The sequence below is a fragment of the Lipomyces doorenjongii genome (genome assembly GCF_038497915.1).
Source record: "Lipomyces doorenjongii strain NRRL Y-27504 unplaced genomic scaffold V1508scaffold_2, whole genome shotgun sequence".
Taxonomy (NCBI): domain Eukaryota; kingdom Fungi; phylum Ascomycota; class Lipomycetes; order Lipomycetales; family Lipomycetaceae; genus Lipomyces; species Lipomyces doorenjongii.
Window position 1 is genome coordinate 62,248 of NW_027118069.1, and position 14,079 is coordinate 76,326.

At 47.1% G+C, this 14,079-nt stretch overlaps 5 protein-coding genes across 5 annotated transcripts; 2 read left to right on the forward strand and 3 right to left on the reverse strand.

Annotated features, from left to right (window-relative positions):
• Positions 1-6: 6 nt before the first annotated feature.
• Positions 7-1,012, reverse strand: V1508DRAFT_408412 (uncharacterized protein). The gene is made up of 2 exons (XM_066939006.1): positions 889-1,012; positions 7-833 (listed from the first exon to the last, which is right to left on the reverse strand). Exons 1-2 carry the CDS (start codon positions 906-908, stop codon positions 155-157), a joined length of 699 nt encoding a protein of 232 aa, XP_066798691.1. The 5' UTR covers positions 909-1,012; the 3' UTR covers positions 7-154.
• Positions 1,013-1,042: 30 nt separating this feature from the next.
• V1508DRAFT_363465 (chaperonin Cpn60/TCP-1 family) lies at positions 1,043-3,280 on the forward strand. Its single transcript, XM_066937269.1, has 5 exons — positions 1,043-1,328; positions 1,392-1,432; positions 1,492-1,752; positions 1,804-2,923; positions 2,971-3,280. The coding sequence occupies exons 1-5, from the start codon at positions 1,173-1,175 to the stop codon at positions 3,034-3,036; spliced, it is 1,644 nt and encodes a 547-aa protein (XP_066798692.1). The 5' UTR covers positions 1,043-1,172; the 3' UTR covers positions 3,037-3,280.
• Positions 3,281-3,401: 121 nt separating this feature from the next.
• Positions 3,402-7,682, forward strand: V1508DRAFT_96242 (sterol-sensing domain of SREBP cleavage-activation-domain-containing protein). Its single transcript, XM_066943129.1, has 3 exons — positions 3,402-3,787; positions 3,883-4,797; positions 4,846-7,682. Exons 1-3 carry the CDS (start codon positions 3,785-3,787, stop codon positions 7,627-7,629), a joined length of 3,702 nt encoding a protein of 1,233 aa, XP_066798693.1. The 5' UTR covers positions 3,402-3,784; the 3' UTR covers positions 7,630-7,682.
• Positions 7,683-7,735: 53 nt separating this feature from the next.
• On the reverse strand, positions 7,736-8,752 carry V1508DRAFT_429725 (uncharacterized protein; the record flags this gene model as incomplete). The annotated part of the gene is made up of 1 exon (XM_066941897.1): positions 7,736-8,752. The coding sequence occupies one exon, from the start codon at positions 8,750-8,752 to the stop codon at positions 7,736-7,738; it is 1,017 nt and encodes a 338-aa protein (XP_066798694.1).
• Positions 8,753-10,566: 1,814 nt separating this feature from the next.
• Positions 10,567-11,837, reverse strand: V1508DRAFT_446437 (ribosome recycling factor-domain-containing protein; the record flags this gene model as incomplete). The annotated part of the gene is made up of 3 exons (XM_066942431.1): positions 10,567-11,257; positions 11,323-11,653; positions 11,716-11,837. The coding sequence occupies 3 exons, from the start codon at positions 11,835-11,837 to the stop codon at positions 10,898-10,900; spliced, it is 813 nt and encodes a 270-aa protein (XP_066798695.1). The 3' UTR covers positions 10,567-10,897.
• Between the last annotated feature and the right edge of the window lie 2,242 nt (positions 11,838-14,079).

A 14,079-nucleotide genomic window follows, 5' to 3' on the forward strand; every position in this document is an offset into this window, starting at 1 on the left:
TTAATATACTATTTTATTACTACAGAATCTGAAGTAGCCGGTCAACCTTCCTAGCTATGTGTAGTATTATTCTATTTTAGTATGTAGACCGTAATAATAGCAGCGCAGGGGGTATCACAACAGAGGCTAAACCAGAAGCAGTCGTGTGGAAATACTAACCCAAGATGGCTTCAAAACAACTCCTATCGTCGCCACGTACGGCAGACTTGCTCCGTGCGCTATAACTCGAATGACCATGTCGCACGTCAGGTGATGGAAGTTTTATTGAAACTATTCCGTTCAAGGATAATGAAAAAGGCGAACCAACTCTGCGGTTTACCAGTTGTACTGTATCTGCTGGCACACGCCTATGTGTCCTGTAAAATCGTCCTACTTCGTACTCTGGCTTTGTGGATCGACCACCCAAACAAATATTTTCTCGAATTTTACTGACAGCTCCCCTCGTCCAATTGTACAGTCGATTACCAAATGTGGGTTTCGAATCGTTTGCAAAAATGACACTCTCATCCCTCAAATTCAGACACGTACCATCAGTCTCCGAAAAAATATTGCCATTGTCGCTATCGCCGTCGTCGATATAATACTCATTGTTGTCCCCATATTGTTCAATATGGCTGAGAAGGGCTTTCCTCAATGCTCGAGGATCCAATCTATAATGTCTTCTTGCTCCACACAAAGGCGAGTCTGCTCCACCTCTATGTAGACCCAGATTATCTTCCAAATCTCGCAAATCGTCACGTAAATTGAATCTCTCGTTAAGATTACTGATATGTGGTTTGGTTCGTCTTTCGCGCCGGTCTGAGTCACTAATATCCTGAATATTTACGTTCGGCCTAATCGAGATATATCATATTAGTATCTCTCAGCTGAAACAATTCTTTTACTCACTCTGATAACATATTTATCATGCTAACAACGTACGACTGTATTTATAATAAAATATGCCAGCAAGTCAGTGATTGTCATGCAGACGCGTCCATGATGCTACGCGATTCAGATGTGTCGCCCAGCGAACTGCATTGTCGGTCTAAGCCACATTTTGCGCCACAGGAAGTCACACCTATCGCACTAAGCAATAATTTTCCCTCACTTTCCTGCAGACGCGTCTCGTTACCATTCTCTGATCATTGTTCAACAAAGCGGTCGATCGATTTAATTGCAACCAAACCACGATGAATTTCGGCGGCCAGACTCCTACAATTGTCGTTCTTAAGGAAGGAACTGACACCTCCCAGGGACGTGGTCAGATTATCAGCAACATCAATGCGTGCTTGGCTATTCAGGATACAATCCGACCTACTTTGGGCCCATTGGGATCTGATATATTGGTATGTAGTTGCATGCTCTGTATATGGCATATAATATGGTTGACTAACTGAATCAATATCTAGATTGTTGGATCTAACGGCGATACGACTATCTCAAACGATGGGTAAGTTGGTCACTGATGCCGCTTCGGCAATGATTATGGCAGCTAATAAATATTTATAGTGCGACAATTCTGAAGCTTCTGGATGTCGTTCACCCGGCTGCCAAGGTTCTTGTCGACATCTCACGCTCACAGGATGCTGAGGTCGGTGATGGTACGACGAGTGTCACCATCCTTGCGGGGGAGCTTTTGCGTGAGAGCAAAGCTTTTGTAGAGGAGGGCGTTTCGACACACATCCTCACCAAGGGCTATCGAAAAGCTGCTCAGTTAGCTGTTAACAAGATCAAAGAGCTGGCTGTGCACATAGATCGCTCGAACGAAGCGTAAGTGGTAAACGGCTCTCCCAGTATATTTGGTTGGCTAACAGGGAATAGTGAGTTTCGATCATTATTGGAGAAATGTGCTGCTACCGCCATGTCGTCGAAGCTAATTCACCAGAATTCGGCTCTGTTCACCAAGATGGCTGTCGATGCCGTTCTCACTTTGGATCAGGATGATTTAGACGAGAGTTTAATTGGCGTTAAAAAAGTTCCTGGTGGCGGTCTTGAAGACTCTTTCCTTGTATCCGGAGTCGCATTCAAGAAGACTTTCTCATATGCTGGCTTTGAGCAGCAGCCAAAATCGTTCTCCAACCCAACTATTGTCTGCTTGAATGTTGAATTGGAACTCAAAGCCGAAAAGGACAACGCGGAAGTTCGAGTTGAGCAAGTCTCAGAGTACCAAGCCATTGTGGACGCAGAATGGAAGATTATATATGACAAGCTAGAGGCTATCTACAACACTGGAGCGACGATTGTGTTGTCAAAGCTGCCCATTGGCGACTTGGCAACTCAGTATTTCGCTGATAGAGATATATTCTGCGCTGGTCGAGTTAGCGCTGACGATATGGAGCGTGTTGTCCAGGCAGTTGGTGGAAGCATTCAGTCTACGTGCTCGGATATCAAGCCAGAATATCTTGGTACGTGCGAGAAATTCGAGGAACGTCAGATAGGAGGTGAAAGGTACAACTTGTTTACCGGGTGTCCCAAGGCGAAGACTTGCACGTTGATTCTTAGAGGTGGGGCAGAGCAGTTCATTGAGGAGGTTGAACGATCTCTACATGATGCCATCATGATCGTGAAACGATCAGTCAAGAATAATTCTATCGTTGCTGGAGGTGGTGCGCTGGAGATGGACGTTTCTAAGTATCTACGTGATTATTCGCGGACAATTGCAGGCAAGCAGCAACTTGTTGTGGCGGCTTTCGCTAAGGCCCTCGAAGTTATTCCACGACAGTTATGCGATAATGCCGGTTTTGATGCGACCGATTTGCTGAACCGCTTGCGAATGCGTCATTCGCGGGGAGAAATATGGGCTGGTGTCGATTTCGATTCTGAGGATATATCTAATAACTTGGAGAAGTTTGTGTGGGAACCTGCATTAGTGAAGATAAACGCCATCCAGTCAGCCGCGGAAGCTGCATGCTTAATTTTGTCAGTCGATGAGACGGTTAAGGTATGCAATATTCTGACCCAAAACGGGGAGATACTAACTCTGACTAGAATGAGGAAAGCTCACAGCCTGCAGCCCCTCCTCGTGGAAGGGGTAGAGGCCTTCCCAGACGATAGATGCGCAGCTCCGATACATGAAGTTCTTTTGTATTATTTAGAAAGTTTCATTGTTGATATTTTGTAAATTTATTTGTAACTACACGTAAAGTCGAAACGGTCGTCGACTTTCATCCTATACTTGCTCGGCAGCGCAACCAGGACCGTTCATTTGTAGCAGCTAGATGGTCGTATTTTCAAAATGTAAATTGATGATATCTGACAAAATCTGATGTTTGAAACTGAATTATTATCCCGCCAGCGGTACTCAAACTACTCATAACTTTACTGTATTGAACGACATTGTGAACTGAGATTAAATTTGACCTAATTATCGCCTATCGAGGAGTACATATTACCGTCATACGTGCTCTACTCTGGCTGGCAGTCGGACTGACACGGCACAATATTTGAATTGTGTAGCGCAGTTAGCAGTCTATGATAAGTTGCCGTACTTCATTTCATAGCATTGAACTTAAAAAGTCTCGGTTATGGGTCCCGGCTGACCTCTAGAAAAAATTTGACCCGTTAACTCTCTCAAGCAGTATTTTAGATCCGAGCGGGGTTAGTTAGGGTTAGATCCACACATTTCATCGGGTCAGGTTATGGATCGTCTTGGTAGGCTTAAGGCCCGTTCTTCAAGCAACAAAGTATATCTTGACACACCGCCTATAAACCACTAAGACACGACTCCTAATCATTGTTACAATATAGACCACAGACCAGACGAGTCTAATCGTCTCCATTGCATGCAATTGGTAGTGCAACAATGGTACGTGCTTGCATTTTGTGCGGTGTGGAAGTTGGCAGTCCAGCCGATCAGATGTGATTCACCGTGATTGACTAGCATGCTTATCTTCAACATAGCTCAGGACGACTGTCCTGGCACTTTCTCGCGGGACAAAATACGCAAATGATTTGACCCCGGCGCACGAGCTTTATCGGCTGTTTCAGCGGTACGCTGTCACAGTCGTTCGTTCGCCCCAGTCTTTTATTCTTTGGTCCGCAGTTATTGCGCTAGCACTGTCGTACCCAGTGTTGTATGCTGTGGCAAGTGGTGCTGTTTCTCGACCTTCGGAGAATGTGTCGCCGTCTGTCTCGAGGCTCCAGTGTGGTTCGACTGCCGGATCTTTCATTAAAGAATTTTGCAGTGTAACTGCCGACATCGCAGTAAAGCAGGCATGGATTCGAGGAAGCAACGATGCGGCACTGCAGAGAGCTGTCTTTGATCTGGCATGGGAAGTTCAAGAAAGATTAACAGATGGGATTCCGATGAATGAAAGCGTATTGGTATCGCCGACCGCTTATTGGGACAATGCAATTGAGAAGTTTAAACTGGATGAGGATCCTCTGTCCACCATCAATCTTCATGCAGTCCTTGATGGTGACAATCAGATAGAAGACGACTACATACCTCCGCAATCAGTACTGGCAGGACTGCATTTCAACGACGGAAGACTTGCCTGCTGCGATGCCTTGGTTATATCATTGTTCTATCGACCCAACTCTTCGAATTTCAGCGTTTCAGAAATATGGGATCGCAATGTGAAAGACCTACGAGTCGCAAATTCAACGCGCACCATTCTGGAGTATGATGTCGAAAGTAGCAATAGTCATAAAAGTCGGCTAGAATATTTGCACTGTTTGAGTCCGTTATCGCACCGCGGCAACACCATACTGCTGGTAAGCTATTTCCTGATCTTATTCTATATTGTATCGTCGCTGCAACGGATGCATGCTATACGGTCGCGGGTTGGTCTCTTCATAGCTTTCTCTGTCGAGGTACGTGATGTTGTTATGAAATGCTAAAACTGCTCTAAGTCGTTGTAGATGGCACTATCAATGATTGGTGCATCGACAATCATTTACTTTGGGCACATGGATATCTCAATGATTCCCAAACATTCATTTCCGTTCGTATTCATTGTGCTCAGTACAGAAAACATGTTTCGCCTTGTCAACGCATTGTCGTACACGAAGCCAGAACAACCGGCAACAGTGCGGATCGGCACTGCGTTAGGAAAGGTGGGGTTTTTGTCAACGGCCACAACAGCGTGCAACGTCTGCCTATTTCTATTCGCTATATGTATATCGGGATCGCCAATACGGCAATTCTGCACGTTTGCAATAATTGCCACAATTATAGACTATTTCCTCCATATGACATATTTTCTCGCCATCCTGTCCATTGATGTTCGTCGACTAGAATTAGAGGATCTTATACAGACAAGTTTAGGAGCGCCGACCAATGACGCAGATGATTCAGAAGAGGAAGAATTAATATCGAATGACAGCTTATCTTGGAATCCGTTCCCGAAGATCTTTTCATACTTTTGGGAAGGGAGTGTGCCGACTACGACTACGGCAGGCACTGCAACGACTGGTTGCTTTCTTGTAGCAATGCAGCTTCACTACATGCGAGACACGGATTATTTCTCGATATTAAATCATATGCCTTGGACTCATCCATTTGTGACATCTGTCCTTAATTCAATACTGGGCTCTAGTGTTACTGGTCAACCTAAGAATTGTCAATATTGGTATCGCGTTCATGAATATCTGGTTGGCGAGAACATATTAGCGACTCTTGCACCACAGCGAAGCTCTTTCGCAGTGGAGTTCTTCGAGCCCGTTTACTTCACGTTAACATCGTCATCACGATCAGACAACGTGATACGCACCCTATCGTTCCCATCAGCTGGATACGTCACGCAGTTCATTTTTGTCATTATGCTGTCATTAGCTACTACCGCGTTATTGCTGGAGCACATGCTGCGTGAGGTTCGAGACGAACACGTTGTCGATCCCCGTTTAAGTTCCGGTCCCGTGTTTGTTACGAAGGATTTATCGGGCTCCCATAGCTTGGATGTTGTGAAGCTTGCAACATCAGCAAACGGTATTGTGGCATCAGTTGGATTAGACCATAAGATTCTGCTATGGCAAGTCAACTTGCGGCGCCGACAGAAGCCAAGCAAGGTCTCACTTTCACCGGAGTCGTGGCCGGTGACCTCGATCGCGTTGGACATGGACGGCAAGTTCCTCGCAATTTGCGGGAAGTCAGGAACTGTCCATTGCTGGAGTATCGCGACGTCCCGGTTCGTGTGGTCGGTCGAATTGCCAGGCCTAGTAGCCGCGGCACCAGCAACGATATTATTCCTAACGGAGAAAGTGCCGGGCATGGTCACTCGAGTGAACCTTGTTATTGTCGGCAGAAACGGGATGCTGTATCAGGTCGCAACAGATTCAGGTGGTATTGTGTTTGAGCATAGGATTTCGGAGGTGCCGCTAGTTTGTGCCGAGAAGCTTTTCACACCACGACTTCCGAAGCGGATTGTATCGGTCACGAAGGACGGAGCCGTGATAATGACGATGCTCATCCGGACAACTTGGGTGACACAGGCACTGCAACTTCTGCCGGGCGTTATTGTAACCATGGAGCAGCAGAATACCGGGCAGATTATGGCTCCGGCAGAGATGCCGAATCCTCTGACTTCTTCTAATGACAGCACCACAATTATTAGTCTTCCACAAATCGGTATGGTCCTGCGCGCAAGAGGTATTTTGGTCGACCTAATAGATGTGCAAACCGGTACCATAGTCAAAGTATTCCAGATCGCTCCTTATAGACGAGGTACACTGCGGGCGTTTCATGACCATACGCAGCATTGTCCATTCTGTGGTTGCTCTACGATCGCCTCTCTTTGCATTTTGTATTGCGAGCGAGAATCGGGATTGCTGATGATGCATTCATATATAAACAGTAATCGGGCACGACGAAATATTTGCTTGCGTGTCGAGCGAGATCTTCGAGAACGACGATGTATCGGTTTTGAAGGTGTTTTAGAGCGTCAGCACTGGTTGGACAAAGTCTCTGGCTGGGAAGTGACTGATATTAATATGGTTATGGGCATCCGACGGAAAGGCCAATTTAGTCTTGACACTTCAACTGGTGTGGATAGCGATAGATCTGCTGGATTACGACGGCGTGGCTGGAACGGAGTAGCTGGCAATGGCTCGCCATATGTGTACGATAATCATCGCGCGACAGTCGAAGAACAGTGGGAAGGTTGGACCATGAGCATGGATGGTACGGTCGGCACGTACGAGCTCCGGCCGGAGGAAGAATTCCGGGAGTCGCGGTCAGTGACGCGACGACTTCGGCAGTCGTCGTCTGATGATGAGTATGATGCGGATGCAAATTCGACACCGTCGAACGGACGGAGGAGACGGCGGCAACACAACCACGGTCACCGTTCCCGAGCCGAACAGGACTTGCTAGTATCTCATATTGGTCCGGTCGCCAAGCTTGGTCATCGGTCGACCGTTGTGGGTTTTGGCAACACAGTGAAAGTCCTGTATTTCGGGTCGGAAGAGGTGATAAGTCCGAACGATACAGATGTAGACGATGAAGAAGTGGGTCTCGCGTACGTGAGCAGGCGTCGCCGAGCCGCGAAACGATCCGATAGCCGGGGCAGTGTCGGTCCTGTAGGAAGAGATAGTCCAGGCGCGTCATCGTCAGGTGGAAGGGGAGCGATGCGGGGTGGATTGATGAGTGGGCGAGCAAGGGGTGGTGGATTGATGAGCGGAGGAGCAGCTAGGTTCCGAGTGGGATAGAGAGGAACGTTTTGTTTCATAAATTTTGTAACATACAAAAGGTTTGTTTTGTCATATATATTTATGTGTAATATTTGCAATTATCTACTTTACATACCATGTGCAGTCATTCTAACAGTGAGGCTTCTCGCTCAATCTCTTGTGGAGTAAACCGCCAGCGCTGTTTGAACTGTTTACTGTGATTCCGCAACTGTTCCAACTTCGCAAATTCAAGCTGCCTCAGCGTCCTTTCTCTAGAGTCCCTGCTATATTTTTTGGCATTTTCCAATTGCTTGTTTAATAGCTTCAAATTTTCCCTCCCGTATTGCAGAAACGTATCTTCACCCGCTAGAACCAGTCCGCTCAACTCTCCAGTCCATTTTTCATCCAGGTCAGCGTAGGCAGAATATGAGATTGCCAGCCTTGCCTCCATAATCTGATCGAGTAGCAGCTGTCTGTTTATCCTCAATCTATTTAGAAACCTCGCTAACTTATAATTATGCACCAAGGGTTTCTGAAAAATCGGCAAACTAAATGCGTTCTGGTAAAAGGAAAGCCGCGGCATCTTAACATGATAGGCATTATATCTTCTCCTCCGCTCAAGCAGATGCTGTTCCCGTTTAAGATGAAACTGCCACGCAACCTCACGGACACGGGCATCGGGCAATCCAGGGATCCGGAACCGCACGCCGGGCGCCCACATGCGGATGAAGGTTTCTTTGCGCTGGCGGGCTTTGTAGGCTTCATTTTCGTCTGGCGTGCGCGTTGGGTTGCGTCGGTATGAGAAGCGGTGGTAGGCGGCGCGATCTTTTGCTTGCGTGATCTGTCGGTGCACTCCAACGAGTGCGTTCAGATCATATTTGCAGGCGGCTAGGCGTAGTCTTTGCTCTCCTGCATAGGCGTCGTTGAGCAGTGTCTTGCACTTCGCAAGCGAGATTCGGCGGCGATTTCTGCGGAATCCGCGACGAATTGTTCGTTTGAGAAAGACCGCGTCGGTGTGGGTTATTGGTGCTGTGAGGGGCTGGCTTGTGGTGGGGCAGATGACGTTTGAGTGTTTGACGAGGTCGTTAGCGTGGTGCAGAAGGGCGCGGTAGAGGTGGAGAACTGGACGACGATGAGATGCTAGTTGAGAGAAGGAGACCATTGAATTTGGTGGACTTGTTATCGTGAGGTGAATTTGGCTAGCATATTGGCATGCGAGAACGGAAGACAGCGGTTGAACGTCGAAAGCTCAATGTATGTCGACAAATGACATCATCTACAATTTCTGTGCCTGCATAGATGCGAAATTAGGAATTCACATGCATGCTTATTTAATTTCTACTGGACAGTCTATAAACTTCGTTGATTAATATCCGTTCTTAATGACCATATACGTCGCGCTCGCATGGCATATGTATATAGAGACGAGGTTCGCAGTCGTTAGGCTGCACCGAAATCTTAAACAATTATTACGGCTGCTACATATATTACAGCTATGCAAAGCCAAAAACAGACACTAGGACACAGTAATGAGTATTGATATTGAAAGAATTACCGGAGCAATAGAAAGAGCAATGTGCAGCAACGAAACATCAATGGGGGAACATATTGTTTCGTCAGCGTATTTTTAATGTCTCTGCAATTGTTTGGATAACTCCGTTACCTTCTTATCCATTTCGTGGATTGTATTTCCACTTTAATAATTCGATCAAACTTTGTATTATCGTCGACTGACGGTTGTAGGGCACAGCTAGAACAACATTGTCGTCGTCGCTATCACTGGTACTTTTTTGCCAGAACTGCGGCTCACCTACATTGCGATTCCGCTGTCGCAGTCCTCATACATCTCATGACGAAAAGCATCATCGGGTCACGGATTGCCTTGTCTTCGGATTATTGCGCCATCTCACCGGCTGATCCAGAGATCGGAACCGATGGGATGCCCTTGTGTGAAAACTGATTTCATAAATCAGCGCTCGTAATTCAAATTAAGACCGTTTTGTATCCATATCTCAGCAAACGCTTGGGCTGCATCACCATTTATATTTAACCTCCTGTCCCACAGGCTTGCGAGATAACCTTTCTTAGCGTAGGGTAGATTGAGAAAAGCTCACCTCCATCGGCTTGGCGGCGTCTGGTCCGACAATTATCTCGTGCATTATTTCAGTTCCAGGCAAAAAGTCGGTCTCAAAGCTTGGTTCTCCTTTCCTCTGGCCTGTAGAGCTTGCCGAAAATGCTACAGTAGGATGCAATTCGCTGATCTGTTGGATCCCGACAAACAGGATCCAGGACCCTTCCATCTATCCCAAGAGGATCGCGTCAAAGCATTTTATCGTCTGCATCTACCGAGAGACCAAAGTCGTCAAACAGAGCATTGGATACCGTCCACTCTGACATGAGTTATCCCCGTGTTGCGTTCATCCTTTCTGTTTGTGATGCACCGAGAAAATCCAATCCGTACGAAATAGTCTTCACTGGACAGTGGGACAATTGGGCGACTTGGAGAGCTGTCCAATGATTCCTATAAGCCTGAGTGCTGACCGGTTAGTTATCACGCACTTGCCATCCCTCTCACCGACTTGAGCTCCAGGCCTCATCTCTACCAGCAATTGTTCTAGAAAGTACTCTACTAATGCAAGATTCATCAGTAATGGATATTGTGTCTATCGCCATCAGTGAAAGTCCATACAGAGACCAAAGTAATGTTAAGTCTTCGGGAACAAGAACGTAATTCATAGTGGCCCGGCATGAGATGTTGTCTGTCGTTGCCAGCTCTTCACCGGGATTTCGCGATATCACTTATGGACCAGATGCAAAAAAAATTGGATAGTTAGAACGGCCTATACAGCCGGTAGTGAGCGAGGTAACACGCCCCAGGCGATGTGAATAAAAATGCCATCAACAGTTGACCTACACTCCATCGAGGGTTAAACCAAAGGTTGAATTGCCGATAGATTTACACGACCTAGACTATTAACTAAAATGTCGTGCTCGCCCTATATATTGCATGACCTGTTTGAACACGTCTCTGTTAAGGGGTGATGAGACATGATGTTGCGCGGCTGGCTGAGTTTAAAGGGCACACTCGTTTCGTCTGGTAATAGCGGTGCAGGGATTGCATGGAATGTGTCATGGTCTGTCTCGATGACATCGAACATCGATCCCAATGGATTTCATCACGGACCTACCAGCACCTGATGGCCATGGTCTGATCTTGGTAATAGTCTAAATCTAATGACAATATGTACAATACCAATATATACACCGGCTCGCCTAATCACATCACAAAAATCTATTTGGCACAATTCTAAGATCTCATAATCGCCTGCGTAGCCTCATCCTGCATTTTCGAGAATTTCGCGAGATATTCTTTATTAATCTTCTCAATCTGAGATTCCAGCTTCGTAGTCATATCTTTGCTATACGACGCCTGCTTCATCAGCTTAACTGCGGCCATAGCCTTCGTCCGCTCCTGATGGATAGACCTGTGGTGGACGGACTTTTGGGCGGCATCGATCAATGACTTGATAGACTTGACTGTTGCCTCTCGATATTCACGTGTCGGTGGAGGAACAGGGATTAGGAGTATCTGCGGATTAGACGGATCGATCTGCGGATTCATGTTCAAATTCGCAGCTAAAATTCCGGCGGAAACAGCTTTGACGGTCTTTGGGAAACAAAAGAAACACAAAATTAGCCACGCCGGCTAATCCTAGCACAAAACAGACTCACCTCAGGATCATAAACAGAAACAACGATATGGCGACCACTACGAATACTAACCTGACCCAAGCTCTCCAACACGATTTTCTGCTTGCCAACCTGTATTTTCAGACGATTCAAGGTTTTCAAATCCCCTCTGCCCATTCTGGCTTCCTGAATCTGGGATTTCAAGTCCGTGAGGATTTCGTCGCATGACGATTTGAATGATTGCGGGTTATAGACGACGACTTCAATGTCTTCTTGTTCGGCGTCGGATTTGGAAGATTTCGAGGATTTGACAGCTTTCTTCTTGTGCGCAGCCGGCGTTATGCTGAATTGTCGGAAGGGAGACGCATATATTCTTCAATTTGATGCGCAATGAGCATCTTACTTATCAAATAAACAAATATAACAAGGACGTACTGCTCTCGGAAGCCCGTCCCCCGACATCCCGATACTCGACGGGCAGTGACTGTTCCTGTTCCGACCACCAGCCGGGCCCCAAGCAAAGGTCGAACTCCACTAACCGCGGTCCTAACGCTCATTGACTATAATATAGTACCTCGTTAAAGTATAGATCGCTGGAAATCTTAGACTACGGCGAATACCGGGAAAAATAAGAAATTTCGACGGAACGCCGGTGAGATGAGGCCCGCGCCGCGCGAAGGGTCCGACTTTCTTTTTCTTCTTGCAGGAGGCACGGATTAGGGTTTCTGTGGACAGTTCGCCTCGCCCACTATTTTTTCGGCAAATGGGAATACTTTGCTATATGACACAATAAACATACTTAGTACAAACCATCTGCTAGCAGAGTCGCGTATCGGTCGACGGTCGTCTTCGACTTGGTACAATTCTTTTGACTAACAGGGAGTCAGGCCATAAATTGGTGCGGTCCAAACACTATGCCCGCAATTCGTGTATGAAGCATGACTGGGCCGGACATCACGAGAATTACCAAGTATGCGTACCGTGAAGATGGCGACTCGGCGACGCGCTGTATAAAATTGAGCATATGCGGAATAGAGCACAGTAGAAATGTGTAGATATTTTCGGGGTATACGTATAGAACTGACATACATATTCTACAGAATTGGTTGGCTCATGGTCGAGTGTATATTAGTAATATTATTGCCCCTCCAAGCAATGGGAAGACTCTAGTGATCCTTTGAGTTTGTTTCTGTCAGACCGAGTACTGTGTTTATTGCTCGTTAGGCTGAGAAGGAGCCGAATGGAGCCGAGTGTAGGCGACCAGCCTGCAAGCCAGACTCCACTTTGACTCGGTGCAGGGCGACTAGGGCAGTCACTGACGAACTGATCCTGGCCGTTGGATGCAGCGGGGTTGAGTGGTCAGTTTGTGTCTTGAGCAAGACCAACGTAAAACCTTATATTGAATTTTTGTGAATTGCCAATTGATGCGCTGTTCCGGACGGCAGGGATTTAGAGTTTCATGCGGCAGGTGCGTGCGCTAGGGCGGAACGTTATTCCGCTAGCGAACGGGTGGCGAGACCGTCTTGCCAAAGCTGCAGATATGCCTTGTGGTGACGATGGAGTGGAGGACGCTTTTTCTGCGGTCCACTGACTGCTATACAGGCGTTATGTCTCTGCGAATTCCGATATAGCTTGTACTGATTCGTGTAGTATAGGAGTTAACTCGGCTCATAGCAGAGTGCCAATGTTCTGCTCGGTAGCCCGCGTAAGTGCGATTGATGGTGCGGCAAGCGAGCACTAGTCTTAATCTTAGTGGCCCACATGATCCGACAAGCATCCGACTAACATGCAGGAATAAGCTAACTGGATATCTGTCCTGCGCATTACTCATGCGTATACCATTGAGGCTCGGGGTGTGCGATGACTCTGCCCACGGTGGGATTTTCGGGAAGATGGTCCTGAACCGGGCAGGCGTTCAAGGTTGTATCCTGCGCTCCCATCGGATCCATCGAGTCTGTAGTCTGCTTCCGCCTCCTCGACGGCTTATTCAAACTGTCGCATTCAGTGTTTGGGGGGCGGCCTGTGGAGGTCACGAACGAGAGTGCCGTTACATTCACGTGTTACATATTACGATATTCGTCGACCGTAAGCTAGCACCATGGGAATCAACTGGCTCTGCTCCGGAAGTTTGCGTGTACATACGCTTGACCACCTTCCACTGCAGGCCGTTTTGATAAATTATGGTAGTCCATTGTCCATCGAGCAATACACTTTGTGATCCAAAAGGCGTTAGTAGAGTTATCGGCATCGCGTTAGAGTCGAGATGCATTATCGATCTGGCTAGTCTGATCATAGTATACTGGGTATTTATCACCAGCCATGCTGATCTCGTTTGTAGAGGTGAGGTCATCCAGCTCATCGACGACGGACGCATGACACCAAGAGCGCAACCATGTTGGGAACGCTTCCGTAGGTGTCAATGTGCTCTGTTGATCATCAGCATAGAAGCGGCCAGTCCGAGAACTTGAACGGCTCATGCATTCCAACACAAACTCTACGGGGTAGTCCATCTCTCCTCAACCAATATGCTATAATTATCTGCCAAGCACAAAAAACGGCAAAAGCTTAGCGGATCCAATGCACCGAAATAAGTCATCAGTGCCGTCTGGTGGATTGGGATAGATCATACGATCTTGTAGTGCCGGCGCGGCGAGAGAGGTACGTTGCAAACAACGTGATCAGCTCATCTTCCAGCGACGATGTTTCCAAGACCCCGAATACGGAGTCAGTCCACCACCCCTTGGGCCACTCTCGGGAGCCGACAGAGAAGCCAGTATGTATTTCGCACCTTATACAACG

Excerpts from the sequence above, each read along its gene's own strand:
- V1508DRAFT_408412 (XM_066939006.1), bottom strand. The coding sequence starts at position 908 with ATGATAAATATGTTATCAGA. Across the intron at positions 834-888 it reads ATGATAAATATGTTATCAGA|GCCGAACGTAAATATTCAGG; the intron begins GTGAGTAAAAGA and ends TATCTCGATTAG.
- V1508DRAFT_363465 (XM_066937269.1), top strand. The coding sequence starts at position 1,173 with ATGAATTTCGGCGGCCAGACTCCTACAATTGTCGTTCTTAAGGAAGGA. Across the intron at positions 1,329-1,391 it reads CATTGGGATCTGATATATTG|ATTGTTGGATCTAACGGCGA; the intron begins GTATGTAGTTGC and ends ATCAATATCTAG. Across the intron at positions 1,753-1,803 it reads ATAGATCGCTCGAACGAAGC|TGAGTTTCGATCATTATTGG; the intron begins GTAAGTGGTAAA and ends AACAGGGAATAG.
- V1508DRAFT_96242 (XM_066943129.1), top strand. Across the intron at positions 4,798-4,845 it reads TCATAGCTTTCTCTGTCGAG|ATGGCACTATCAATGATTGG; the intron begins GTACGTGATGTT and ends AAGTCGTTGTAG.